The sequence below is a fragment of the Salvia miltiorrhiza genome, chromosome 5 (assembly GCF_028751815.1).
Source record: "Salvia miltiorrhiza cultivar Shanhuang (shh) chromosome 5, IMPLAD_Smil_shh, whole genome shotgun sequence".
Classification (NCBI taxonomy): domain Eukaryota; kingdom Viridiplantae; phylum Streptophyta; class Magnoliopsida; order Lamiales; family Lamiaceae; genus Salvia; species Salvia miltiorrhiza.
Window position 1 is genome coordinate 57,059,762 of NC_080391.1, and position 27,948 is coordinate 57,087,709.

A 27,948-nucleotide genomic window follows, 5' to 3' on the forward strand; every position below is an offset into this window, starting at 1 on the left:
TTTATGGGATGGATTAGAGATTGTCTCAAAAATAATTATTACGCTTATTTTTATATATGAAATAGTACGAAGGTAATTAATTATAACGAGTTCGAATTATCCAATATAAGTCCATCATTTTAGGAAGTGTTCGGCTCCATGGATTAGATAAGACCTAAGTCTCATGATATGGAGTATTTGATTTGATAGACTCGTTGATACTTACGCTTAGAACATTACCATATAGAATTAGTCATGGTGTATAATTTTTTTTAGAGATTTATAAAATTAATCTCGAATAATTTTGAATCAATTTAATTTGGAGTAATGGAATACGCATCGACTTAAAGTGTTTCTGCATGCATTTTCAACATGTGTAAGTCTTGCAACGATTAGTTTATAAACTTCACATGATTTCTTCTTGCAGTTTCAACAGGCATGTATCCGCGATCCTCGACAAATGCAGCAACCTCAACCACCTCAAATAACTCCACGCCCATCTCATCACGCTCGGGCGCGACCACATCCACTTCTACGCTTTCAAGCTCATCCACTTCTGCGCCACTCGAAACCTCGCCTACGCACGCCACCTGTTCGACAAATTCCCCACGCCCAATATCTACCTCTACACGGTGATTGTCGCCGCCTGCACTCGGGCGCCCGACCACACAGCAATCGTGCTAATTTACCACGACATGGTCCGTGAGAATTGGTCGAGGCCGAACGAATACATGTTTTCAATTATCCTCAAATTGTGGCCGGAGGTGGCGAGGGATTACGGTGTGGAAATGGTGCAGGCACAAATTGTTAAATTAGGTTTTTGCGGATACCCGGTTGTGCAGACGACGGTGCTCGTTACGCGAGGTGTGGAGTTGAAATCGGCATTGCAAGGAAGGTGTTCGATGAAATATCAGAGAGAAGTGTGGTGTCGTGGACTACGATGATCTCAGGGTACACGAGGGCCAGGCGGGTTTGGGATGCGATTCTGCTGTTTGAAGAGATGCCGGAGGGGATTAGGGATACGCCGTTTTGGAATTGTATAATTGCAGGGTGTGTGCAGAATGGATTGTTTTCAGAGGCTATTGAGTTCTTCAAGAGAATGGTTGTCGAGGGCAGGGCGAATAGGCCGAATCAAGGGACCGTGATGTGCGTTTTGTCGACGCTGGGACATAATGGAATGCTACAGTTTGGGAGGTGCATCCATGGATACATATATAAGAATGGACTGAGTTTGGATTCGTGTGTTGTGAGTGGCTTGATTGACATGTATGGGAAATGTGGGAGTTTTGAGATATCAAGAATTGTTTTTGAGAAATCTGATCAAATAAATTTGACATCTTGGAATGCTCTGATCAACTATTATGCATTACATGGTAGATGCCATGAAGCAGTTGCTGTGTTCCAAGAAATGCTGAGGCGCGGCCGGGAAGGGCTAAAGCCAGACGCGATAACATTTATTGGCTTGTTGAACGCGTGCACTCACGGGGGTTTGGTTGAGGAAGGGCGTCATTTCTTTGAAATAATGATTAGGGATTTTGGGATTGAGCACTACGGGTGCTTGGTAGACCTTCTTGGGAGGTCGGGGAAGTTAGAGAAGGCCATGGATGTTGTGAGTGGGATGAGAGAGCCATCACCGGATGAGGTTATTTGGGGCTCGTTGCTCAACGTGTGCAGGGTTCATAGGCGCGCAGACTTGGCTGAATTTGTTGTGAGGAAGCTGGCTGAGATGAGTCCTGACAATGGAGGGTATGGTGCAATGCTGGCTAATCTATATGGTGAGATGGGGAAATGGGACAAGGCGTGGAGGGTTAGGGCGGCCTTGGCCGGAGAGAGTGCTTAAGGCGGCCGGTTGCAGTTGGATTGAGATTGACAGCCAAGTTCATAGCTTTTACTCTGTGGATAGGTCACATCCTAGAACAGAGGAGATCTATGCAATTTTGAGATGTTTAGGCGATGCTTCGAGAATGCAACACACGTCGTGGCGTCCACAACAACTGCAGTAGTCAGTGTGGTATCATTTTATGTATAATGCTACAAATTTGGGGAAGGTTTCATTGAGAGCAGCAACAAATAGTTTTTTGAGGTATGTGTTTAGCGAATAGCTGTGTGTGGGAAAAGAAGAGTTTTTCTTTGGCATTCTTCAAAGTGTTTGTGGTGTGTATGAGTGAAGTTTAGGATGGTGAAATGAATCCACACACACACAGAGGGGATTACATGTACTGTTTTTATATCATGAACTACACTATGTTCTTACTTGTTATCAAAATCGAGATATTTAGAAGAAATATTTTTGTGAAGTTGATTTTTGTCTGCAGATGATAAACCTAACTCAAAATTAGAATATTTCAATTACATTTATACTAGTGTTTTTTGTGAGTTTGGATTAAAATATAAAGTATACTTAATCCATTAAAATACTGTATAAAGTATATTATAACTTTATTTTAAATTTATGTAGCAATTCTTCTAATTTCAATTAGCTTTTTTTGAGGGAACAAAAAAAGGAAAAGAAATTGTTTTGTTGACCGTTTCTTTAGTTAGCGCAGACGCTTCACCTTTCCTTGTATTGAAAGAATAATAGTTTTGAGTTTCCATTTCCCTCTCCCTCTCTCCCTCTCCTTCTCTCTCCAAACAAGAAATTCTCTCTGATCCTCAATTCAGAAGAAATTTCAAATCTTTTTGCAGCCCATAGCGCGAGATTTGAAGATAAAGATTGAAAGAAACGGAGATTTGGGATGGATGAAGGAGGCGGATCAGTAAATTCAACTGCGACGGCGACTGGAACGGAGACGTCGTCGTCGTATCCTTCGAATTCGATTCTTTCGAATTATCCATTGATATCAGCTCTTTTCGCCTTCGCGATTGCGCAGTCAATGAAGGTTTTCTCCTCATGGTATACTTCTCCATTCCTCCCCTTTTAATGTGTGTGTGTTTTAATTAGTGATGAATCTTTGAATGTTATGATCGATTTTTGTGGTATTTTTGGCGGTGAGAATTTAGGTTTATTATCATTATCTGCAATTGTAGATGTTGTTTCTGCTATCATCTTGTTTTCATTTCTTTTTCTAATTTGGAAAATGTATATAAAAATTTTATTGCTGTTCTTGTGCATTTTCTGAGATGTTTCTAATCAAATTCCTGCATCTATTATGTGAAGTTTAATGAAAAAATTGTTGAATTTGTGCTGAAGGAAAGGATTAGGAATTTGGATCATCATCTCCACTGCTACAAAGGGTTTCTAAAATGAAATTTGATGCAATGGGATTTTTTTTGTTTTTTGAGAAAAAATGTTATTCATTGAACATAATCAAATAGAATTTGAAAGAATTCATTGAGAAAACTTTGGGAAAAAACATAGTAATACTTAATTGTTTAGAGCTTGCAGAGATCATATGCTAAATAACAATGTACCCTATTTTACTTGTATTATTGGGTGATTATATACATGATTAGATGCTTGAAATAGAGAAAAAGTTGGGCACGTAGCCCACGGCATTGTAGCTATAAAAGTCTTACGACCATAGTAGTCCTGCAGGTATAAGGAAAACCGTTGGGATCTCAAGCAACTCGTTGGCTCCGGGGGCATGCCCTCGTCTCATTCAGCAACCGTTGCTGCTCTTGCAGTGGCCATCGGTTTCCAAGAGGGTTTCGGAGGATCACAATTCGCCCTTGCACTAATCTTGGCATTTGTGGTATGAATCATTCATCCCTCCTTTCTGTAATCCCATAACTATAATTACTAAAGATTGTGTATTGTTTAGGATGCATCATTGTGTTTTTGTCGCCTTTAATTTTTCTGCATCATATCATCACATATTCTCTTAAGATAATTTTTCTGCATCATATCATCACATATTCTCTTAAGACGTATTCTCACACGTCGTGAACCCGTTGGTAGGTGATGTATGACGCCACTGGAGTAAGATTACACGCTGGGCGTCAAGCAGAGGTTCGTTTCTAGTCTATTTCCGTTGTTCTTCGCCTTCTTCCTAAAATTAAACTGAGTATCCTGCATAGGTATATTATATAGATTTGATTTGATGTCTTTGTGTTCTTGGGGAAACATCAGGTTTTGAATCAAATCGTATGCGAGCTTCCATCTGAACACCCTCTTGCTGAGAGCAGGCCCTTGCGCGAACTTCTTGGTCACACTCCTCCTCAGGTTCGCCTCTACTCTCCCCTTGTGTGTGATCAATCTTGAGGAACACAACGTGGCATTCTACCATATGTTTAGTTTATAGAGAATAGATACCACATTGTTCCCAAAAATTTTGATCATGAAATCTATCAGTTGATTTCACAAACTACATGAAAAACTTCCAATCTGTTGAACATCAAATTCAGACATTCTATCCGATAACCCTAAGGTGCCAGCATCTTCAAAAGAAACTGGGATCGCATTAATCTGTTCAAATTCTTCTTCGTTGCAGGTTGTTGCTGGGGCAACGCTGGGGCTAGTCACAGCAGCAGTAGGCCATTTCATATTCAACACTGGCGAACGAGCTTGATGATGCTCGATTCCAATCTCATTTAGTCGAGCCCTTCAAGACGACGACCACTGCTCAACCAACGCAGGTTTGGTGCATCAGACTCGTCTACTATCTCTAAGAAGCGAAGATTAGATTAGTTTATTAAAAGTGCATTTTCTTGATTTCCAGTTTATGAAAAAATGTGAATAGCAGAGTTGGCTGTAGGGAGAAAGCTACCATTGTTATAGAACATTGCCATATTCAGTGACTGAAAATTGCACATTCTGGATCATATTTTTGAGTATATAAAAAAAGAGGTCATTCTTTAGCTATCCTGCTGTGCCTCTCACACTCACTCACACACATAAAACAAAGGGTAAATATCACTTTAAATTCCGAACTATCGATTTTGTTCCACTATGCCCTTAGCCACTTTCCGGCTCTGAAAAATTGACATGGCTCTCCGGATTGCCACAGTGTATTTAACAAATCCTTTGTAAAATCTTATATGGCAAAAACGACGTTGTTTATGCCTCGCAGATCAGTTTGGGCATAACAGATGAACATATCATTTGTGGCGAACCGATCAAAACTATCGAACACACCATTTGAGGGCAAACGACGTTATTTGTGCCATATAAGTTTTTTTTTTTTAATTGTTAACTACATCGCGACAATCCGATAAGCCCCACCAGTTTTTTGGAGCTACAAAAGGCACAATTGATGCAAAATCGATAATATTTTTAATAATTCAGAATATAATTAATATTAAAAAATAATTTGGGTTAAAAGTGACATTTATTAAGAAAAACAAACAGAAAAATTCTTGTAGGATTTTGGAGGCATTCACATAATGCACATGCCTCCCCCTAATAAGTCCCAACTTCATAGAGTTTTTTTTGCCCAAAAAGATGTGTCCAACTTTTTCTGCACATGTATTTTTTTCTACTGCATTAATCACAATAATAATACATTTAAATTATTGGATTGCAATTTGGGCCGACAAGTCAGCTTTGGTTGAACATTCATTTGTTGGCCTATTTGGCTGCCATTTCTTGCATATCTAAAGGGGCCCTTTTTCATGACTCAAATTCCACAAAATTTAAAATTTTCTGATTGGATTATTATTATTAGGAAATGAGATAATTATTGCTCTTACATGCCAGATCATGAATTGGGCTACTAAATAATTCATTCATCACACATTAAAGTTGAAAATATTTCACTAAAGTATGCCACTTATTATTACAGCAGACTGCAGAAGGAACATCACAGGTTCTTGCCCATCCTGGCCATGTGAAATCATCAGTAAAATAAACATCACTTTCAACCAAATTTTGCTTATAAATAATTTATATTTTTGCCATATTAAATTTCTTCTGAAATCCTCTCACATGTGTCTCCATTGGATGCTCTGTTTAGTGTTAATTTTGTGTAATTTTCAATTACAATAATCTTGTTTTTTTTTGTCTTGTTGCACCTTAATGTACACAGATTAAAACTCTGAGGTATTTAGTCTAGATAAATTTTGTTATTTTAATATTCTTGCTAGGCGACAAAGTTTACAAAGTTAATAAATTTTTAATACAAGGTTTTGATGCCTTTTGGTGACAAAATGCTGCAGTGTCTATGTATTTAGGTACTATTTTATTAGCTATACATATTTGTATTTTACTCCAGCTGTGAGCTGCTCATATTCTTCTGCACACACAGACACACACTGATTTTTATGCCATGCATGTTTTAAGTAATGCAGTTCTTTGCACCAGTGGCTGGATCTGAATTTCACACTCAGAGTTTGTTGGTTTTAAGGTCTCTCTCTCTCTCTCTCAGACACACACATACACACACAAACTTGGCTTTTTTATTGAGTGGACTTGAAATGAAGTACATGGTTGTGTTTCTGGGATTTTGTTGAGTTGGTTAATGTAATGTGCAATAACTTATTTAGTGCTTAGATTCTCAAAATCTGAAGTTGTTTTGAGTTTTCATCATAAATTTGATTTGTTGTAGATTTTGGTGACTAATCAAGAAGTGAGAGACATGAGATCCATAGAGGACAAAGGGTGTTTAAACAGTTGCCCCACAGAGGAGAATGCAGGTGGTGGCAGTTGCATGATCTTCGACTTCAAGAAGGGCGGCGGCGGCGGCGGCGCGGTGAGCAGGCCGTCGCCTCACCACCGGTCGTCTCTGGGGAAACCGACGCCGTCGAAGTGGGACGATGCTCAAAAGTGGCTGGTGAATCTGTCGAGAGGTGAGAGGAATCAGGCCAAGGCCTCCCCGCGCGACTCGAACGCCGATGACCGGCACTTGATCGCCTCGTCGGCGTGGGCGGGTGGGGACGAGGGCGAGGGCGGGGGCGGATCTCCGCCCCCGGCGTCGAACGGAGGGGATAAGTATAAGAATGTTGAGTGTGATGAGTCTGTGTGGAGAGGAGGGAGTAAGGGAGATAGTAGCCCTAAATCAGTGGTGAGGGCTATATGTTTGAGGGATATGGGGACTGAGATGACACCAATTGGGAGCAAAGAGCCCTCTAGGGCGGCTACTCCCATTAGAGCCATGAGTCCGACGAAAACTTCGTCGGACTCGGCTGGCTCAGTGAGTCGAGATACTGGGTCGATCCCGACTCAGAGGACAGAGGAGTCGGGCGGCATTAATGGCCCGACCAGTCATATGAGTCGGGAGGGGCCGGAAACGAATAGCGTGAAGGTAGCTGAGATTAAGATCGATGACAATTCTAGGGTGTTGAATCCATTGGAAGCTCGAGCCGCGGCTTGGGAAGAGGCCGAACGGGCCAAATATACGGCAAGGTGATTGCTCTATATACCGTTTTCTTATTTTCAGATGGAATCCTCTGTTCCACAATCCTGCTTCACTTCTCTTTTTCAATTCATGATTATTCTCGTCCGTAATTTTTTATGGCCTTGGAATATCTAAAATAAATGGTTTTAGAGCTTATAAGCTGTTAAGAGCTTATTTTACGAAACACTTTGGATAACTGTTTTAAAGAGCTGCTTTAGGAGCTTATAGGCTTATCCAAACACCCTCTTAATCATTGGCTTGTCGTTTAGGTACAAACGCGAAGACATGAGGATTCAAGCTTGGGAAAATCATCAGAAGAAAAAGGCCGAGATGGAGAATCGGAAAGCAGAGGTAGTACTCTCGTCACTCACCCTTATAAAGGAGACGAAATTTTATGATCACGCATAATATTTACGTATATATATGTGGTGTAGGTGAAGGCGGAGCAGCTCAAAACTCGTGCAAAAGAGAAGTGCAATCAGAAAATAGCGACGACTCGAAGAGTAGCCGAGGAGAAACGCGCCGTCGCCGAGGCTAAGCTCAATGAGAATGGCATCAAGACTTCCGAAAGAGGAGATTACATAAGAAGAAATGGCCATCTTCCCTCTTCTTTCTCCTTCAAGCTGCCTTTTTGCTGCTGGTAGCAACCAAATTTCACTTGTAATTAAACTTGTTACTCTTACTAGTGTGACTATGGACATGTTACATGTATATTGTTATTAAATATCTTCATCATTTTGCGACAGTCTTTTCTTGTAATTTTGGGTCACATTTTGCTTCCTCTCACTCCTTTTCTCGAAAAGCAAACTAAGTTATTTGAGATTAGTTTTTCAAATTATATTTTGTGAACATAATATAATGTATGGAATTAAAGAAACGAAATACCTCGAAATTGGATTTACGTTTTGTCCAAATTTCAATTTTATTGGGCTCGTGATATGAGATTTGGGCCTTTCTTGAGCCCATTAGTATGAAATTGTGTGGGCTCATAATTAGTGGATTATGGAGCCTATAAGTAATGTGAATATAAACCATGCATGATGCCGACGATCTGATTAAAATTCCAATTAGTTAGGATTTATTTTTTATTATAAATAATCTTACATTACATTTGTAAATTTCAGTAATCTGAAGATTTGATTTGTTATAGCAACTCAACTCGAGACATAATTAATCACATTGCGACGAACTGAAGAAATAGTAATTCCTAAGTTCTATTTTGCTTTTGCAATAATGTTTTCGTTTTCCTAACAATAATTAGCTTCAATATAAGATTCGATGTGGATGTACAAAAGTTTCCCTCTCAAAATTAAATTTTAATTCCATGTATGGAATGGACTCAACAATGCAAAGTATGATAATCGTCACAATTTCGACTCGACCTATATATATTGGAATCGTGCAAGATATATTTACCATTTCAAGCAATGTAAAATTGATTTATATCTTCTCCATTATTATTTTCTTGCACTTTTGGGCTTACAAAACAAATTCAATGTCTTAATGTCTAAATAAATTTTAATTATGATTCTTCCTCAATTTTTTTTTAATTATGATTATTTTACTATATTACTTTTAATATAGGATTATTTGAATATAAATACACGAACTTTCATCGTTTTTTAATCCAAATGTATGAACTTAATGCTCGTTAATTTTTCTCACAAAATTTATTTTCCTCATATTATACCGCCGAGTCTACCGACGATCAAACAACACATCTTTTACTTCTTCTAAACATCATCGTATTAAATGAAAAATATGAGTGTGATTCTAAAAATTATACTATTAAATTTAATTTGATTGAAATTGCTGAAAAAGTGAGAGGAACATTAAATTTGTATATTTAAATTTTTAAAAATTCTGGATTTTTTTTGTTTTAAAAAATTGCCCTTTATTTGTAATGAAACAAGTCACCGCGGTGTGTTTGAACGGTCTAGATTTGAAAGCGAAAGCCCAATCTAATCCAATCCAGCGCTCCGCAAAAGAAAAGTAATTAAATAGCAAAAGAGAAACAATAATTAGACTCTCTTTCAACGCGGAGGCGACTCACTCTCTCGTTTCTATATTTGGCTGTTTCTCCGCCGCCCCCAGAGTTCATCGCAAGAGAATCCCACCGAGCGCCGCCGCAAGCTTCGCCTCGCTGCTCTTCGCTCCGATTAAATTGATCGGTAAGTCTCTGATTTTGGCCGTGGAGAGTGGGCGGACTGAGGAAGATTCGTAGCGTTTGTATTTCTAGGGTTTTCTGTTTCGTTCGGCAATTCTCGCTGGACATCTGGGGTTTTTTTTTTGTTAATTTTTTCGTTTGTTTGTTTTGGTTTGGTTAAGGAAAATAAAAATAAAAAGAGGAAATAGAAAGATTATTGATTGTTGAGATGCTGGATGTTTGTGGTATGGGTTTTCAAGTTGTTTCAGATCTGTGTTGAGTTTTGGATTTAAAAAAGGAGATATAGTTGTTTTGCTTCTTTTTTGTTTTTCAATTTTCAGTATTTCTTAGTGGGGGTGTATTGAATTTGGGGAGCTAATACTGGGGGATTTCGTAGGGTGGTTAGGGTTTGGGTTTTGCTAATTGTCGAAGAATTCAAATAATTATACATTTATGGCTGCTGGAAAACATGGTGGTTACAGAGAAAATGAATATAGGGACTGCGAGGCTGAAGTTGAGATGTCGAAGAAGGAAAATGGGTATAGAAGAGGGGATTATGAACGGGTTAGGAATGGAGCTCGGGACTATGAGAGGGGTCAGCTACAGGCTCGGGGTAGAGCTAGCCTGGAAGATAAGGGCAAGGTCAGACAGAAGGATGCCAAAGAAAGGGACGTCATGAATGGTGGATACCACTCTACTTCTAGTCGAAGTGATTCTGGAAGTAGTGGTGGTGGCCCAAGGAAATGCGAGCCTGCAATACTTTCTGTGGATCGAGAGCCTGGAGAGCTTTATAGTGATGGGTCTGATGAGGCAGTTGATTCGGGAATTCAAGCTAGTAGAGAAACTGATTCGAAAAATATGGAAACTTCTAATCAATTATCTCCTCTGCATACCAGGAAACGGAAGTTCTCGCCAATTATTTGGGATAGAGATGATAGGGAGGCAAGGAGAGCAGTCAAAAGTAAGGGTAATTTGGATACTACTCCTATCAGTCAATCGCCCCAAGTAGTCAAGTCTCATCACCAGTCACCTCAGCCTAAACCTAGTGCACATGAAAAGGCTTCAGCCACAGGTGATGGTGAGACTAACGATGGGGAGATTAATCTAGAAGAATCACCTTCTAATGTTGACTTGAGATGTGGTACAGCTGAAGTCCCTGCAGAAACGTATTCACTGCAACCTGAAGGAGATCAGCGTGTTAATAACCTGGAAATGGGGGAAGTAGATGAAGATGATTATGCACCCACACGAACCATAGTATCTTCTCGTTGGGCTAGTGATGCTGAGTCTCCTGCTGATGAAGGTGAGATTTCTGACTATGAAAATATGCCTAAACTGAGGAGCAATGCGAGGGAACATAGTAAATCAATAAGTCCAGAAAATGGGCAGGGGCAGGTGAGAAGAGAAGGGTCTGAAACGACTAGAGGGAGGTCCTCAGGATCAGAGGAACATGTTAGGTCTTCCAGCAGAGATAATTACCAAGACAATGATGACAATAATGGTAACATGGAAATTGATGATAATCGCAATCATGATGGTGCTAGCATAAATGAGTCTGAAACTGAGCCTGAGGACTATCCTGGGTCTCCTATTCCAGATCCAGCACAACCTCCACAAAGGAGTGTTAATATGCTTCAAGGCTGCAGAAGTGTTGATGAGTTTGAGAGACTCAACAAGATTGACGAAGGTACTTACGGGGTCGTGTATAGGGCCAGGGATAAGAAAACTGGAGAAATTGTTGCTTTGAAGAAGGTCAAGATGGAGAAAGAGAGAGAAGGATTTCCCTTAACCTCACTCCGGGAAATAAACATTCTTCTATCTTTTGACTACCCCTCAATCGTGGATGTCAAAGAAGTGGTTGTGGGAAGCAACCTTGACAGCATTTTTATGGTCATGGAGTACATGGAACATGATCTTAAGGCATTGATGGAGACTATGAAGCAACCTTTTAGCCAAAGTGAAGTTAAATGTCTGATGCTCCAGCTTTTAGAAGGTGTCAAGTATCTCCATGATAACTGGGTGCTTCACCGAGATCTGAAGACTTCCAATTTGCTCTTAAACAATCGTGGTGAGTTGAAGATTTGTGACTTTGGTCTAGCTCGTCAGTATGGGAGCCCATTGAAACCATATACTCATTTGGTAGTCACCCTTTGGTACAGGTTAGCATCATTTTATGGAAAATTTCTTAAGTTCCTACAGCTTCACCTTTTGATTTATCTCACATATGGATTTGAGGGTGGGGCGGGGCAGTTTACCCTACTTTATTTTGTTACTCTGCTTTTAGCTAGCACTCCATTTCTCTATCTTTTAGGTCTGATTCAATTAGGAAACTAAATCATATATTCACTTTTCAGGGCACCAGAACTTCTTTTGGGAGCCAAACAATATTCTACCGCAATTGATATGTGGTCTCTGGGGTGTATTATGGCTGAGCTATTATCAAAGGAACCACTATTCAATGGGAAGACAGAGGTTGAGCAACTGGACAAGGTAAATCTGTCTTCAGGTTTCATTGCTGTGTATCTTAACTGCTGGAAAATCAACCTGATCGGTCTAACTATATTTTTGGGGTGAAACTGCAGATATTCAGGATCCTTGGCACTCCAAATGAGACAATCTGGCCTGGGTTTTCAAAACTCCCTGGAGTAAAGGTGAACTTCGTCAAGCATCAGTAAGTGTCCATATCTTGATTATATAAGTTTTACTGTAGTTGATCTCAAGAATTTATGTTTTTTTCTTTTTGCCACTGTTTCCCAGGCTTCCAGCTTTGGGTGATTCTGGTGTGGCCTTCAGGCCTCCATTGGTGACACTTTAAGTTGCTTGAATTGAATTTTCTGTTGCTTCTAACCACTGACATTTATTTCAGGTATAACCTATTAAGGAGGAAATTCCCAGCAACGTCTTTCACTGGGTCGCCCGTACTCTCTGATGCTGGATTTGACCTCTTGAACAGGCTTCTGACATATGACCCTGAAAAGGTATTGCCTGTTACATTAATTTATTTTCGTGAAGATTAAATTTACCTGGCTTGAGTATCTGATCATGAATGTGGAAACCATGTAGCGGATCACTGCTGAAGAAGCTCTCAATCATGAATGGTTCTGCGAAGTTCCTCTTCCAAAGTCTAAGGAGTTTATGCCTACTTTTCCCGCGCACCATGCGCAAGACAGGTATTCACCTCATATGGATTTGACATGCTTAAATTTTTTAATTTTCACATTTGACTTAGTTTTGTTTTTTTGAAATGTGATTTAGGCGTGTGCGAAGAGTAATGAAGAGTCCTGACCCATTGGAAGAGCAACGGAGAAAGGAGTTGCAACAAGGAGAACTAGGCACTGGTGGTCTCTTTGGTCAATAGCATCATAAATTTATACAAAGACAGCAATGCAATGTTTGAGGTGAGAGATATAGGCAGAAGGAAGACACAGTGATTGCGAGACTATCAAATATCAAGCACCGCTTCTTTCCTGGCCGACGCTTTTCATGAATTAGATGAATCATGTTTGTGGTTGACTTTTCTTCTTTGGCCCAGCTGACAATAGGAACTCATCTCTGACATTCTTGCCCGGAGAGATGTGGCATAAGGCACTTCCTGTTGAGGAATTGTTTCTGATTGATATCGTGTATGTAACATATATCTTAATGATCTCTGTAGACATTTATTAAATTGATTTGAAATGCAACAGTTTGGTTTACTTTCATGTTCTTAGTGTTATAAATATTGATCTTCATATTGTGCTTGCACGAGGTGGGGACATGGCTTTTCATTTCTGAAGAATTTGGCAGAAGTTTAGCAACCTGGAGGTAAATGTAAATCTGATTTTCTGGATGTAAGTATGGATGCAAAGTTGCTTTATGCTCTTGTGTAATTGCTGTGCAGCATATTCTTTGGCTTCTGACTTATTTTTTATGCTGCAAATTGGCTTGTATTTGGGTGAAATGTGGGGAAAACTGTTGCTTTCATTTTTTTTAGATCCCATATTCTGATCCTTATTATTACATTTGTGGGTGAATAATGATTTAATTTCTGATTGTAAGATTAAATTCACTTTTATCTTATGTCTGGAACAAAATACTGCCATCATGTGTGATGCCAAATCCACGTATTACATTAATAGGATTTGCCAGAGGCGGAGGAAATTGTAGGAGGCGAGCAAATTGGAGCGCTGGCGCTCCTTGTCGGGGACGAAGATGAGCTTGGTTCGGCGGGCAGGGGTGGTTCGAGGGAGATGGCCGGGTTGAAGCGGATCTCTCCGGTGGAGTCGTTGAGTTGGACGAAATAAAAATAAAATAAAATTTTAATTTTTTAGCGGTGTTAACTTACTGTTTGAACGTGAGGAGAAAATTGCTTTAGGTATCTATATATCTATATAAAAGCACAACCGTTTTAAAAAATAATAAGTTATATTTTCTCGTCAAAAATCATTTTCTATTTTTGAAAATAATTTTGTTTCTATTTTTTTATTCATTTTGTCTACTCTAGATCATACAAATATTTTTTTGTTACAATTTTTTCTATTGATACAATTTATCACATTTTTATAATTTTTTCAAAAATAAAATATATGAATTTTAGTAAATTTAAATAGACGTGCTAATACAAAATTAAACTCTTCAATTTACTTTTATTTTTTATTTTTAAAAAAAATCGATAATAGTTCCCTAATTAATGATTTTTCAATAAGTCATTTTGATGCTTAATTGATATGTAAATTATCAATAATAATAATAATAATAATAATAATACAAAAACATACTAAAAATTTAATAAATCTAAATCATATTTGTAGTTGCATACTTGCATTAAACTGTTATAATTAACTACAACTTGTGTTAAAGACATATATTAATTACATAATTGATGATTAAAGAAAATCAAGTGCTATTTCTAAAATTGGTCACATCGAGCCAAATTGAACAATAATGCATCCGGATTATAATCAGTTGATTGGTAGTTGTGTTTTCTACTCCGTCACGCACTGTAATTCACCTAATCTATGATACAAATGTGACATCTACAATTAAATAACACATCAATTAAATACTATTACTATATCAGAACTTTTGATTATTATGTGATGAGAGCCTACACGCGGCATAATACGTTGAATATTGCATTTATCCGAAGCCTTTGTAATTTAGTGGTATTCTGCACCTTTATAAATATGAACATATTTATTTATATATTAATGTACAATACTAATTCTCCTCCCTCAATTTAAAACTAAAAAAAAAAGAAAAAAAAAAAAAGAGCAACCCAACTGAGTGGTGATGTAAAAGCAAACCTTTCTGTAATTCTTCTCTGCAAAAATGAAACAATTTGTACAAACAACTTATAGCTTCTGATGAATTTCAGGTCTCATTTTTTACCTCAAAATGGCCAAAATAAAACTTGAAAAAAATCGAGGACGAAGAGGATGAGACTCACCGGGTATATATAGGAACTGTAACCTCAACATTTTTTTCTGATGTTGGCGAAAGAAGCAAAGCTGGGAGTGCTAGGTCCTTGCCCGTTGGCTGGCTCGAGATATGGTGTGACCCGGGCGAAAAAAGGGCAACACTGCCGGCAGCAAAGAGATGACTGTTGATGCCCTACTCTCATGTGATGACTATGGTCTTGCCCAACACGAATGTGACTAGCGATAGTTCAATGAAGAAGATCGTGTTGATCAGACCACGATCAACTGTCCACCCAAAAATCGTGATGCCTCCTTGATTGGACTGCAAATACATCACTGCATAGAGAAAATTTTCCTAACATGTTTAGTTTTGCAGAAATGCTGGAAATATATACAAAGATAGGCAAATAGACAGAATCGAAAAATGAAAATAAAAGACTCTTTGTTGCAGCCCTTGCCCCCAATTTCTTCTAGTAGCAGAAATGTATAACTAGTCATTATCTTGTTTTTTTGCCTACTTTCTTTACTTCTGGCAATCTTTCGGTTTTCTTATACATTATTTCGATTCTTAGCAAAATTCGATATTCCGGTTGGATGCATATCATAGTTCGGAGAAAGCTCATTTCACCTATGTAAGTTTATCCTTATACCAGTATACAACACCAAGCTAGGAGCTTAGGAATATTTAGCATTTCGTGTATAAATCTCGTTTTCTATATATGCTATATATGCTACGAGGCAATAAGCAAACAGTATTACTAGGACAAAATTGCAAGTTCTGAACATTTCAAAGCATTGATCATGCAGCTTAGTATTAGCAGGTGATTATGACAGCATTCTGTGAAAAAATGTTTAGAAGTCTGCTTAAATTGAAAAACGCCAAGCTGAAGAAGATGGTGACTGTACCTAGTGCCAGTCGCTTGTGATAAGAAGACATATACGACGCCAGCTGTACATTACTAGGTGTTGACATAAAATCCAGCGATTCCAAATCACTTTCCGAGTAGTCTACATGGAGTGAAACCAACTTGTCTGCAGCCTCAGAATTTCCCGAGTAATTTGAGTTACGGAACTGAGATGCATCATCAGCACTGCAAGTCACTAAAGCATGCCATCTACTTGCGAGTGCTCCAATGCCTTGGGCTCTGTGGGATATTTTTGCAGCAGCATTCAGGCAAAGAATTATCACAGCCACCTGAACGATTGATGTCACCTAGACAATTCAACAAACGAGAAGATTAATTAAACAAGGTGGGACACGGGAGAGAGCTAGAGAAAGAGAAATTTATTCTAAGCTATGTTTTCAAGCACTTCTATAACAGTACAATATTATGAAACCAAATATGTGAAGCCTAAATTTCCGACATGAGATGCTGCATACAAGTACACAAGTTTTGGCAAATTCAAAAGCCTCAATCGCGTTCATATCAAAGATGGTATATGGAGAAATATGTTGCACAAGATTTCGGACTTACTGCAAAATCACCGCCATTGATGAAAGTGATTATCCCACTGTACCCAGTGGTCTGGAATAGAAACATAAAGTGGCTCGCAGTTACAATCACAAATTGCAGGAGAAGATATATTCTAAATCTATGGCTTATTTTGGACAGATAGTAGCGCAGGCGGGCATGCTCTTGCAGTAAGGCTATCACGTCAGATTCTCTTTCCAAAAGTTTTCCATAGTCTTCGAAATGTATGATTTGCAAGTTGCACACCAGGTGGAACAAGACACAGGATGAAAGAATGATAGCAGTCACATAAGTCCATGACAACACGAAAGCAACTAAAATTGCAACGGAGTGCCACTGCGACTCATGGTGAACATACATGATACGGATTATTTCACGAGCAGTTTTCAAGAGGCAACATGGGATCACCCATATTACTAACAAGCGTAGAGAATCCTGCAAAGAATAACAATAGCTATCAGGCTTCCCCAAACGACCAACAAACCTGTACATTTCTGATTCACCGAACAGTGGAAATAATCAACACACGACAACAGTCACAACATTTAGGGAGCGTTTACATGTGATTGAGTGTTTGAAGGATTAGATGATAAAACAAGCTCAAAATTGATCAAATACTATGTTGATCCATCTATCATATAACCCAAAAAAGTAAACACACTCTTAGAAGAAAGACTCAAATAATGCTATAATATGCACTGTAAACACACAATAAAGAACTCGAGCATCACATGCAATCCTTCATTGGAACACCCCTAAATTCATCTTTAAATTCAAGAAAAGAATAGCAAAATTATACGTAGCCCTTCATCTCATTATATACGCTAACAATACCAACACTACACAGATCTCCAATCAATGAGATTAAACCATGGTTACTTCAACAGACGATTTCTGCAACATCTTTCATTATTCTTCGAAGCAACAAACCAATTCAAAGAAGCATGGAAACAATCACCAAAAAACATTCATTCACTCAATTCTTCTTCACATGACAATCACAAAATAAATTCATTCAATAAGAACAAGTCAGTTGAAGCATTACTCACTGAGATCTTCTGCACATACTGGCCACTGAACCTTTCCACATACCCACTGTATCGATCAACAAAGAGAAATTTCCTAACTCCATATTTCCGCAAATTATGTGAAAAGCACAACATAGATGAAGCAGCCAAAGAAGCCTGAGAAATCACTATACCAATCTCGAAGCTCTTGATCTGACCCTTCTCACACCCCGGGCAATTCGAGAGCTCAAGCATCACCACCGGAATCAAAACCCCAAATACCAAAAATACCCCCCAAGAAACCAGAAACCTCAACACAGAGGTCTGGTTGAACCCCAAGAGAGTGATGAAAAGATCCAACCTTTGAAGGGTCTTGTCCAAAAGAGTCTCTTTTTCATTTTCTCGAACACCTGGGGGGTCTGATTGTTGGTTTTCGTCGCAATTTTTCAGAAGAGGGGCATTTTCATGTGGAATTCTCGAATCTTCCACTTCTATTTGAATATGAGCCTCAGCCATTTAGATAATCTGGGAAAGGAAAAGGGAGGAAAAAGGGGGCTCAACTTTGAAGAAGCTTAAAAAGGGGGAGAAATGAAGATTTAACACAAATGACAGATCATAATCATTGATGAACTCTTATTCACACGCACGTTTCAATTATAAATCACAAGAATAAACTTACAAACAAGCAAGATTTGCATGTGGGCACTAAACAAACGAATTTAATATTAAAGATCGCTAATTTAATTCTCTTAATTAGTATACCCCACAAAGAAAATAAGGCAACTAGCTCTAGCTGCCGAGATTCTTTCCCTGCGAAGCTGAGGGCTTTTGAGTTAGGATTTGGGAGCTGATGTCAACTGTAACTACTGTAATTATGCAAGAAAATTATACTAATTTTTTAGTGAATTAGGTGACGTTAGACTTGGGGCATTTTTCTGTGGCGGTGGTCCACGACTCCACATCATAACATAAGAGCTTCACGAAATTGATGAATTAACCATGAAATTTTGGAAGAGAATTAAGAAATTGAAAACGAGAAAGGTAGGGGACTGCTAACTGTGTGAACCCATGTGTTCGATTTCCATGGATGCCATGTGTTGCTTGCGCTTTAAATTATTCACGTGAATCAAAGCTTCCCGCGGAACTTTTGGATTTCTCGTGAAAAAATACGGAACAATAATAAAATTATTATTAAAAAATAATTCGACTTAGAGTTCGAATTAAAGTTCCGACTAATTAAAGCAGTGATATGGCTCACCTTAAGCTAATTTGACAATTAAAAAAAATTATATTCGATTTTTTTATCTCATCATCTCTACATCACTGTTTCACTTAATATGTGAAGATAAATTACCTAATGTAACAAAAGTTAATGATAACAGTACCTATATGTATAAATAATACTTCCTCATTCCACAAAAAATAATCTTAAAAAGACGAGACAGATTTTAATAAAAATAAAATTGATAAGTGTATTCTAACTTCTAAGTGAAGAAATAATTTCACTTAAAAAATAAAATTTCATAATAATAATTATTATATATATATATATATAGTTTATCCAAAAAAAATAATTATATTATGAATGAAAAAAAGGGCGATTATGTCATAGAAATTTTTCAAAAATTGAAATAAATTAATTTTTGTGGACGGTCCTAAATAATAAAGGGATAGTTTTTTTGAGCGGAGGAAGTATAAACTAGAGTGGATTTTGAAAATAGCCACTTTTATATAGTAAAAATAAATTTTACCCACTAATATAAAAACTTAAAAAAATACCCACATTTACCATTTTACCCTTGCATATAAAATTTTTACAAATACCCACGAATTCACAACCAGTGAATTCACAACCAAAATAAATTTTGGTTGTGAATTCAAGCTTTAAAACTCGAATTCACAACTGAATAACAAGTATTGGTTGTGAATTCAAGTTTTAAAGTTTGAATTCACAACTATAAATAGTGTTAGTTGTGAATTCGTGTGAATTCACAACCCACACTATTTCAAGTTGAGAATTCACAACCGATCAAACTTGAATTCACAACCAACACTATTTCAATTGTGAATTCACAACCAACGCCGATAATTCAGTTGTGAATTCATAAACTTGGTTGTGAATTCAAGAACATTTGTACGCGATTTTCATCAATTTCTTCGTTACTTATATTTTTTCGATTAAATTCAAATTGAATTCAACTAAAGTCTCCATCCCAATCATTCTCATCTCTCTCTCATCATCAACAATCAACTCTCCCCCAATTCTCCCTCTCTCTCACAATCGAAAATTAGGTTTTAATTGAATTGAAATTAGGTTTTAATTTTAATTGAATCAACAACAGCAGTTGTTATGCTGGAGATCGGCGACGAGGTTGAAGCGCAGCTGGTCATGGAGGAGGATCGCCGACTGATTTATAGAGAGAAAGAGAGAAATCGGCGCTGGCAGAAGGCGAACTCTCTGGTGCTTCTGCAGACTGCGCGGGCGCTGCAGATCCGGCGGCGCGGCGCTGAGGAGGCGGCGTGGTGAAGGAAGGGGCGGCGCGGCGGAGGCCAGGCTCCGCTGGACGCGATCGGAAGCAGAAATCGAGATAGATCCGAGAGACAGTGAAGTCCTACGGCGGAGGAGACGGGCGCCAGAGCCAGGGAGGCGGGGGAGTACACGGCGGAGAGGACGAAGGGGGCGGCCGACGCCGCTGCACAGAAGGCCGTAGAGACTAAGGATGCGACGGCGGAGAAGAGAGAGAGCGTGCAGAGAGAGAGAGAAGAAAGCGAGTAGAGAGAGAGGGAGAAGAGAGAGAGAGAAATGAGAGAATGAAAGGAAATTAGGGTTTGCCCATTTATATAGAAGGGTAATTTAGTCCATTCAACAAAAAAGTGGGTAAAATTTTAAGTTTTAATTTGAGTGGGTAAAATTTATTTTTGTTATAAGAAAGTGGGTACTTTGATATATTAGCACTATAAACTAATCATAATCAAAATTGAACTAAAAATCACCAAAATATATTACAATAACCAACGAGCTAAATAGTTTTAAAATTGAAGATATACAATAATAATCATGATTCTCAAAATCCTAAATTTGTGTTTGATGCACACATAGATAGACGTAATTAGTTTATTTTTAAATTATATATATTCATTAATTAATAATGTTACATAATTAGAATGCACAAAATAAAAAAAATAAAGTTGAAGTTTAGAAAAATAAAAAGAGAGTAATGTATGCAAAAATTTGTATGTATCATCATTATTAAACTGATTTAAGAGGATAATGTTACAAATAATACATGCACATATACATATATAGTTCATGACGAGGTTGAATATAGACCTGAGGCAATGCATAAGGCAGCCCCTGGCTGCATTCTAGTATCGATATCTCAGCTTCATATGTCCTGCTATTTATTGGCTTGACCTCTACGAGCAAGATAACGTTCCCGGGCCGCGAGAATTTTACTGTCGCGGTCCTCAGCAGGCTGAGCCGGAGCAGCATTACCATCGTCGTCCTTCTGCACGACTGCGTTTTCTGGTTGAACCTCTTCATGAGACTGGTTGGCTCCTCCACTGCTCAAACGAGGACAGGACACGTTACACAGAGGAATGTGATGCGGCTGGAGAGTGTCGTGCCTAGGATCCTAAGACGAAACGTGTCTAAGAAAGGGAAAGAGTTGGCACACCTGAGTTTGCCGACATTCAGATTCTCGAGTTTAGCAAAAACAGGTCTGACCCAAGGCATCTCGACAGCACATACGTTCCGCATGTATGGACGTGTAGTAGCAATGAGTTCGTGATAGATGACATAATTGGGGAACATGCCTTCTTCATCTGTTCTCAGCACTGATGATGGGTGCACCTGCAACAGTAAAGATGTGGAGATTGTGATTTTTCGGAACTAAAAGCTGCTCAACGAGCAGTAGAAATACGACTGGATCCTCTACCTGTACTAATTGTGACTTGAAGCCAAGGGTCTTGTAGCCATTATGACGAAGCATTCGCTCTGCTAGTTGATTTCCGTATCCTGAACATAGAGCTTTCCTCAAGGATCTGTAATATTGGTCTTCCCTTCGCCTTTTACTTGTTTTCACATCCATGGGTCCTGTTATGGGGAGAAATTTCAAAAGGCAAGTAGAGAGAGAGAGAGAGAGAGAGAGAGAGATAAGAACTTTTGCAAGATCACAAGACAGACATACAAGCATACTCAATGGCAAAAATGAGCAGCACAATATAGATGTAAATACAGCACAGAGACTATTTGTTTACTAGTTTAATCGTGTATTCTGGGCATGCTTCAGTCTTAACAAAACAGATGATGCATATACAACGATTTAAAGAGGCTCGATAAATCAATGACTTCATAGAGAATGCAAGCAGAAGATATATGTGTGATACTGACCTTTGGCAATCTTCTGCATTATTTGGCATAACTGTTTCCGGACATCCTTCACAAACTTCATCCCCCTCACCTACATAAATGAGTTAAAATAAACATGAAACGATTTATTCAGCGTATGCCGTATACTTTTCTTGTTTGTCTCTCCTAATATTTCTAGACTGCAAATTTGAAACAGTGGACATTCGCATGATTGATTAAGCAAAAGATAACAAGAAATGCTAGTACCTGCAAGTTATTCTCCTTGCACCAGTCAATATGATAGTCAGTTTGGTGCCAGAGCTCAAAAATTTGCAGGAACTGGATGTGGTCACCGAAGCCAGAACCATCGGGAAGATTTGAAGGAGTGTGCTTCCGCTTCTTATCCGCACTTTTACTGCATGAAAAACACAATTAGCGGCAGAAAAACAAGAATTCTAACGGAACAAAATAATGACAGGTATCACATGGTGGATTCCAGTTTATTATACTGCAATATCCAAGAGAATGCTGTGTGTTCATTCGTTTCAAGACCCCCCCTTTTTTTTAAAAAAAAAAAGGAAAATTTATCATTGCTAGGCCACTTGTAACCCATTTTAAGATGACACTGTTTCAGGAGAAACAGCGCTAAACACTCACAATCACAGACATATAAGTATACACCTGTAGAAACACAAATGAAAGAGACGACGTCAAGATTTACCTTTGGCCTATGAGCAATGTAGTCTCTGCAGATAACATTGCAGCGACTGTTAAAGCCTGAGATAGACAGCCACACTCGTTCGCCTCTAACAAGGTCCTTGATAGTGAAGGTTCCAGTGGAAGCTCTGCAAAAAATGGAAGATTTCAAATCTTAAGCAAACTTCCTAACAAATTTTTTGCCATGACTGAACTCCACAACTATAGGCGCAAAATTCTTCTAATATGAAATTCTAGAAGCCAATTCAAAGGAGCTAGTCATACTGAGATGGGATTTTAATTCAGAAGATAATTTATTACCAGCCATGGTTCGTCCAAGACTTGTGATAGAACCCTCGTCATCTATGGCATCAATGAGGTATAACTGCTTTAAGGCATCTTCCAAAGCTTCAACTGCAGCAAAGGCAAGCTAAGTTTTCACTATTAAGAAAAACACCTAAACAAAAGATGGGTAAAAGAAAAAAAAATTCTTACAAGAAGGTGGGTCGAGGAAGTCGAATTTGAGAATATTGATGTCCGATAGGTCCAATGATTTCAAATACAGGATACTTCCTGCAAGGGAAGATCTCTGTATTTCTGGAATTGTAGCATCCAGGAAGTCATCCTTGTAGGCCACAGATGAGTACAAACGATAGCACTTCCCAGGACGTGTTCTTCCAGCTCTTCCTGCACGTTGATTAGCCTGCACTCTGAAATATGTTTGTGGTCTGAGAATGAGTGCATAAACAAAAATGCATTGTACATTACATTTTTTCACATAACCCCTCCTAGTTTTGAGCATTAAAACTCAATATGAAGAGAGCACATAATCAAATCAAATCACATATAAACTGGTTGGATTGTGCGACAAAAAAAGAGTAAATTCTTAAAGACTTTACCTACTCAGGGGAAAAAAATGGAAAACAAAATGATGCATATTATTATTGTATAGCCACGACTCCAGTTCATTTTGTGTTCAAAGACACACTTTCTCGAGTCCAATGAAGCCAAAAAAAAACAGATGCACACAACATATACATGTATACAAGTAGCAGGGGAATAGACCATGAACACCAGCTCAAGCTAGAATAACATCTAAAATAAGAATCCGAACCCATACTTGCTGATTTGGACAATATCAAGAGAATACATGCCAGTTGATGGGTTGTACTGTCGTTGCTTCACAAAACCAGGATCAATTACATACCTGCAGTTCACGTCAATTTTTTAAAAACTTATATTCAGAAAAAGTTCTTAATATGATAACAAGACATAAACTGGTTTTGGTTTATTATATAAGTATATGAACCATTTGCCAAGTTTTTCCCACTACCAATAACCAAAAGTATCACATACTCAATTATTAAGAATACTAACACTTCGCTCTATCCTCTGATTCAATAGATTAGATATTGATAACTTGGACATATATTTGAATCTCAGCAATTCAAGCAGCAATGGATTCCTCATGATGTGTCAAGTAATGCAGATCTAAAATAGCATTAAAGTATCTTACACAACACCATCAACAGTCAAAGATGTCTCTGCTATGTTGGTAGAAACGATGAACCGCCGGCAATTGGGAGGTGGAGGACTAAATACACGGACCTGCACAAGTAATGCAAGTACAAGACGATAGTTAGAAAGAAAAGCAACAAGCTATTACTTCTCTTTATTTTTTTAAAGAGCTAGCTAATCACAAAGACAAATAGACTGTAGAATATGAATCAAAATGAGGGGGAAATGAGTCAATAAGCTGATGTGCAACTCTAGGATGATAAAATGAACAAAAGATTTCTTGCAGAGATTGAATCCAAGTGGTTCTATATAACGCAAGGTCCCTTCATATTAAAAAATTGTGGGAACTAGACATTATAGCAGCATATTAAGAAGTGAAAACTAACTTGCAATTCAGGAGGCAGAGATCCATGAAGAGGATAAATTACAGCATCCATACAAGACCCTTCCTCCAATCTTTGGATTCTCTCTTCCAGTCTTGAGACCAACTTCTCTATGTCATCCTACAAGGTAAATTCACAACTATCTTTACTAGAATAAGCATTACAACACAACATTAAAACCAAACAATATGGTTCTAACCTGTCCCGTCATAAAAATTAAGATGTCACCTTCGGGTTCTTGTGTGTGTATGTCTGCAAAGGAAGCATGAACCATATAAGTGGAGAATTGAGACAAGAAGAAAATATGGCAAGCAATGACAGGGAACTATATTGTTCACTGATAGACAAATGTAGCAAAGTTAAATAACAAAAAAATAACAAATATTAAGATATCGTACCAAGAGCTTTTTTCAAAGAAGCATCAATATAACTTTTTGGTCGTTCTGAGCTATGATGTATCTCAACAGGGAATAACTTCCCTGGAACGTTGAGGATTGGGCAATTCGAGAAGAATCTTGATACTTTTTCACCATCAAGTGTAGCTGAAGTGACCAAAACTTTCAAATTGGATGCACGCAATTTAATTAATCTTTTCATCAATCCAAGCAACACATCCCTGACCAAACACAGTTACACCCATCAAACAAAAGATATTTCACCAAGAGCAAATAGAAATATTAGCACAAGCTCAGAAAAAAGATTCCCAATTACAAAGTTTCAGAATAACATGCGGACAGATAAATACCAAAAGTATTACATCAATGACACATTAGGAAACTTTATAGTGATTTACGTGTTCAAGCTCCTCTCATGAGCTTCATCTAATATGATGACCGAATATTGGCTCAGCTCCGGGTTGGAAAGACTTTCGCGCAAGAGAACTCCATCGGTTAGGTATCTGCACGCACATGTACAGAAAAAATGAATAAGAATGCTTTGTTCTTTCCACGGACATAGTTTTCAATGTATTTTACAAAAGGGAGTTTACTTAATAATCGTCTTCTCCGAAGTTCTATCTTCAAAGCGAATCGCGTAACCTACCTCGTCGCCGAGCCTCACATTCAATTCTTCTGAGACACGCCTAGTGGACAAAAAATGTTCAATGCATGATCACATATCAAACAACAAAATGAAGCAAACCAGCTAGGATTCTGGTAAGAGTGACTCAGCTATTATTAGCTAATTTCTCAAATTTAGTTCCAACAATAACCAAAGAGCTGCTAAGGAGTAAAAAGTAACTGAGTAAGCAAGGGAATACATTTTCTTCTATGAACAGAAACGTCAAATTATCACAACATCATATAACTTTAATTGAGGAATTCACCTTGATACTGTAACAGCGGCAACTCGACGCGGCTGAGTTACAGCGATGCAACCCGATTTGGTGTAACCTCGTCGATGAAGAATTTGAGAGAGCTGCGTACTCTTTCCCGAGCCAGTTTCACCGATTACAACTACTACCGGATTCTTATCCACGGTTTCGACGATTTTGTCTTCAAATTGGAGAATTGGCAGTTCTGCCATTGAAATAATTGACATTTCAAATTCAACAGGTTTAACTAGGGTTTTGTATAATTTTGCCGCGTTTACCAATCTCAAACTCAAAACCTTTTTTGAGCTTATTTAGGACACAACAGCAGCTTGTGCGCCCTTTTTCAGTTAAAACGATAATTTTAATTTTCTTTCTAACGAACCTATTGTAGACAATTAAATTGTCGTCGAATTAAATCATGCCACGTGTAAATTCATGAATTAAATATTCAATTATATTTTCTATTTTATTAAATAGGATTTTATTCCTAATTAAATAGATATATATGATTAATATTTAATAAAATGAATTAATGGGCTTATTGGCCACTTAAGGCCCTAAGGCCCATGCATGAAGGCCCAAAGCCCATAAAGCCCACGAAGCCCATCTCTAAAATCTATAAATAGAGGTGTTGGGGTGCTCATTATCACAACGTGAAGGAACGGAAGATTGAAGAGCATAAGAATTCTCTCTAGTATCACAAGTAGAAGAGGCGAAGAATTGGAGAGTTCAAGTATTCAAGTATCTTGAAGAATTCTATCTAACGTTCAAGTCTCCTTCAAATCTTCAATCGTTTGAGTATTCAAATCTTCAAGTATCCTTCGAATCTTCAAGTATTTGAACATTCAAATCTTCAAGTATCCTTCAAAATCTTCAAGTATTCAAGTATCTTCAAATCTTCGAGTATTTCTTCAAATGTTCAAGTATTCCTGCGAATCTTTGAAGTGATCTTCAAGTATCCAAAGAAATCAAGTTCAAAAGCTTCAAGGCATTCTTACAAATTCTAAGAATGTTCTCAAATCAAATCAAGTTCAATGTTCAATCCAAAATCATGATTTAAGTCCTTTGGATTGGCGTCATCAAAACAAGTATTTCAAGAACCTTCGAGCTTGTTCAAGAATCAAATGGAAGAGAAGAATCAGAGGATTAACTAGAGATTGTAACCCGCTTAAATCTATCTTCAAATCTATCAAATTATCTTTGTAACGCATTTTGTATTTTATCAAATTGAAATACAAAAATTTGTGTTTACAAATTTTGGCACGCCCAGCGGGACATCTCTACCTCTCATCTCTACTCTTCACCAAAAATCTTGAACAATGTCAATACAACCAAATACAACTGCTTCAACTTCATCTAAAGGTTCTTCGGAAGGCATCGGTATGATCACGCGAAGCAAAGCAAAATTGATGCAAGAGGTGTCCAAGTCGACATCCCGTCTTCCATCTATCCATGAAGAAGATGACAACTTTGAGAGAAGCTTCACATTCCCCACTGAAAATTATCAACTCCATGCAAGTGTCATGATGACAAACACTTCCACCATGGAGGAACAACTCTTGAACTTGACAAAGATGGTTGAATCTCTAACCAAGCACATCCAAGAGCAAGATGCCCAGATTGCAAAGCTTAAAGGAGAAAAAGGAGATTCAAGCCACGCCAACAACGATAGGGAAGGCGAAGAAAGCGAAGAAGATGGAGAGAATAATGATGAAGAAATCTCCAAAGACAAATCAAAGAGTGATGGAAAAAGGCCTTCAGGAAAAGACATTCTCTTCTCGTCTGGTGGCCTCATTCCCATTGACCAACTCAAAGAGTTCATCGAAGCAACAATGAAGAATAACTCCGATGGAAGCTCCAAGTCATCGTTAACTTACTCCAAGCCATATACTCGGCGAATTGACAGTATGAGGATGCCTCTTGGCTATCAACCACCAAAATTTCAACAGTTTGATGGCAAAGGAAATCCAAGACAACATGTGGCTCATTTCATTGAAACATGCAACAACGCTGGTACTTATGGAGATCATTTGGTCAAACAGTTTGTTCGCTCATTGAAAGGTAATGCCTTTGATTGGTACACCGACTTAGAATCAAACTCAATTGATAGTTGGGAACAACTGGAGCATGAGTTCCTCAACCGCTTCTATAGCACTAGAAGAACTGTCAGCATGGTGGAGCTCACAAGTTCACGTCAATTCAAAGAAGAGCCAGTCATTGACTACATCAACCGATGGAGAAACCTTTGTCTCAACTGCAAGGATCGATTGTCTGAATCATCTGCCATCGAAATGTGTATTCAAGGGATGCATTGGGGCTTGCAATATATTCTGCGAGGAATCCAGCCAAGAACATTCGAGGAACTAGCCACTAGAGCTCATGATATGGAGTTGAGCATGATGGCAAGAGGGATC

General features: G+C 38.2%; 5 protein-coding genes and 1 pseudogene across 14 annotated transcripts; 4 read left to right on the forward strand and 2 right to left on the reverse strand.

The window, feature by feature from the left end:
• Positions 1-389: 389 nt before the first annotated feature.
• Positions 390-2,036, forward strand: LOC131025390 (pentatricopeptide repeat-containing protein At1g33350-like; annotated as a pseudogene).
• A 487-nt stretch (positions 2,037-2,523) lies between these two features.
• On the forward strand, positions 2,524-4,780 carry LOC131025392 (uncharacterized). The gene is made up of 5 exons (XM_057955129.1): positions 2,524-2,872; positions 3,515-3,671; positions 3,878-3,928; positions 4,049-4,141; positions 4,410-4,780. The coding sequence occupies exons 1-5, from the start codon at positions 2,715-2,717 to the stop codon at positions 4,485-4,487; spliced, it is 537 nt and encodes a 178-aa protein (XP_057811112.1). The 5' UTR covers positions 2,524-2,714; the 3' UTR covers positions 4,488-4,780.
• LOC131025391 (uncharacterized protein At3g61260-like) lies at positions 4,416-8,036 on the forward strand. Of its 2 annotated transcripts, none has more exons than XM_057955128.1 (4): positions 4,416-4,554; positions 6,462-7,258; positions 7,520-7,601; positions 7,685-8,036. In XM_057955128.1, exons 2-4 carry the CDS (start codon positions 6,492-6,494, stop codon positions 7,892-7,894), a joined length of 1,059 nt encoding a protein of 352 aa, XP_057811111.1. In that variant the 5' UTR covers positions 4,416-4,554; positions 6,462-6,491; the 3' UTR covers positions 7,895-8,036. The 2 variants fall into 2 exon arrangements, with proteins under 2 accessions (XP_057811111.1, XP_057811110.1); XM_057955127.1 differs by lacking the exon at positions 4,416-4,554 and adding an exon at positions 6,230-6,376.
• Positions 8,037-9,257: 1,221 nt separating this feature from the next.
• Positions 9,258-13,097, forward strand: LOC131025394 (cyclin-dependent kinase G-2-like). Of its 5 annotated transcripts, none has more exons than XR_009102162.1 (7): positions 9,267-9,421; positions 9,879-11,555; positions 11,751-11,886; positions 11,979-12,067; positions 12,154-12,176; positions 12,263-12,374; positions 12,460-12,566. XR_009102162.1 is itself a non-coding variant. In XM_057955132.1 (7 exons), exons 2-7 carry the CDS (start codon positions 9,916-9,918, stop codon positions 12,752-12,754), a joined length of 2,187 nt encoding a protein of 728 aa, XP_057811115.1. In that variant the 5' UTR covers positions 9,267-9,421; positions 9,894-9,915; the 3' UTR covers positions 12,755-13,097. The 5 variants fall into 5 exon arrangements, 3 of the variants coding, with proteins under 3 accessions (XP_057811113.1, XP_057811115.1, XP_057811114.1); XM_057955132.1 differs by lacking the exon at positions 12,154-12,176 and adding an exon at positions 12,652-13,097 and having other exon boundaries at positions 9,894-11,555; XM_057955131.1 differs by lacking the exon at positions 12,154-12,176 and adding an exon at positions 12,652-13,097 and having other exon boundaries at positions 9,268-9,421.
• Positions 13,098-14,552: 1,455 nt separating this feature from the next.
• Positions 14,553-18,467, reverse strand: LOC131025395 (uncharacterized). 5 transcript variants are annotated; one of them, XR_009102163.1, is made up of 6 exons: positions 18,037-18,310; positions 17,317-17,799; positions 16,271-16,702; positions 15,702-16,008; positions 14,825-15,131; positions 14,553-14,698 (listed from the first exon to the last, which is right to left on the reverse strand). XR_009102163.1 is itself a non-coding variant. In XM_057955136.1 (5 exons), exons 2-5 carry the CDS (start codon positions 17,788-17,790, stop codon positions 14,995-14,997), a joined length of 1,350 nt encoding a protein of 449 aa, XP_057811119.1. In that variant the 5' UTR covers positions 17,791-17,799; positions 18,332-18,467; the 3' UTR covers positions 14,553-14,994. The 5 variants fall into 5 exon arrangements, 3 of the variants coding, with proteins under 3 accessions (XP_057811119.1, XP_057811118.1, XP_057811117.1); XR_009102164.1 differs by having other exon boundaries at positions 17,954-18,310; XM_057955136.1 differs by lacking the exon at positions 18,037-18,310 and adding an exon at positions 18,332-18,467 and having other exon boundaries at positions 14,553-15,131.
• A 2,030-nt stretch (positions 18,468-20,497) lies between these two features.
• LOC131025396 (probable pre-mRNA-splicing factor ATP-dependent RNA helicase DEAH4) lies at positions 20,498-25,906 on the reverse strand. The gene is made up of 16 exons (XM_057955137.1): positions 25,547-25,906; positions 25,211-25,303; positions 25,016-25,120; positions 24,621-24,838; positions 24,422-24,474; positions 24,226-24,342; positions 23,838-23,929; positions 23,442-23,528; positions 22,817-23,031; positions 22,643-22,735; positions 22,347-22,470; positions 21,893-22,040; positions 21,668-21,737; positions 21,213-21,370; positions 20,952-21,127; positions 20,498-20,838 (listed from the first exon to the last, which is right to left on the reverse strand). Exons 1-16 carry the CDS (start codon positions 25,759-25,761, stop codon positions 20,673-20,675), a joined length of 2,130 nt encoding a protein of 709 aa, XP_057811120.1. The 5' UTR covers positions 25,762-25,906; the 3' UTR covers positions 20,498-20,672.
• Positions 25,907-27,948: the final 2,042 nt, after the last annotated feature.

Bases quoted from the DNA above. Each gene is read 5' to 3' on its own strand.
- LOC131025392 (XM_057955129.1), top strand. From the start codon at position 2,715: ATGGATGAAGGAGGCGGATCAGTAAATTCAACTGCGACGGCGACTGGA. The intron at 3,672-3,877 runs GTATGAATCATT...ACCCGTTGGTAG, and splicing joins CACTAATCTTGGCATTTGTG to GTGATGTATGACGCCACTGG. The intron at 3,929-4,048 runs GTTCGTTTCTAG...GGGAAACATCAG, and splicing joins ACGCTGGGCGTCAAGCAGAG to GTTTTGAATCAAATCGTATG.
- LOC131025391 (XM_057955128.1), top strand. From the start codon at position 6,492: ATGAGATCCATAGAGGACAAAGGGTGTTTAAACAGTTGCCCCACAGAG. The intron at 7,259-7,519 runs GTGATTGCTCTA...CTTGTCGTTTAG, and splicing joins CGGGCCAAATATACGGCAAG to GTACAAACGCGAAGACATGA. The intron at 7,602-7,684 runs GTAGTACTCTCG...TATGTGGTGTAG, and splicing joins TGGAGAATCGGAAAGCAGAG to GTGAAGGCGGAGCAGCTCAA.
- LOC131025394 (XM_057955130.1), top strand. From the start codon at position 9,850: ATGGCTGCTGGAAAACATGGTGGTTACAGAGAAAATGAATATAGGGAC. The intron at 11,556-11,750 runs GTTAGCATCATT...TTCACTTTTCAG, and splicing joins GTAGTCACCCTTTGGTACAG to GGCACCAGAACTTCTTTTGG. The intron at 11,887-11,978 runs GTAAATCTGTCT...GTGAAACTGCAG, and splicing joins AGGTTGAGCAACTGGACAAG to ATATTCAGGATCCTTGGCAC.
- LOC131025395 (XM_057955136.1), bottom strand. From the start codon at position 17,790: ATGGCTGAGGCTCATATTCAAATAGAAGTGGAAGATTCGAGAATTCCA. The intron at 16,703-17,316 runs GTGAGTAATGCT...TATTCTTTGCAG, and splicing joins AGTATGTGCAGAAGATCTCA to GATTCTCTACGCTTGTTAGT. The intron at 16,009-16,270 runs GTAAGTCCGAAA...TGAATTGTCTAG, and splicing joins TCAATGGCGGTGATTTTGCA to GTGACATCAATCGTTCAGGT.
- LOC131025396 (XM_057955137.1), bottom strand. From the start codon at position 25,761: ATGTCAATTATTTCAATGGCAGAACTGCCAATTCTCCAATTTGAAGAC. The intron at 22,736-22,816 runs GTAAGAATTTTT...CCTTTGCTGCAG, and splicing joins CTTCCTCGACCCACCTTCTT to TTGAAGCTTTGGAAGATGCC. The intron at 22,471-22,642 runs GTAATAAATTAT...CATTTTTTGCAG, and splicing joins TCTTGGACGAACCATGGCTG to AGCTTCCACTGGAACCTTCA.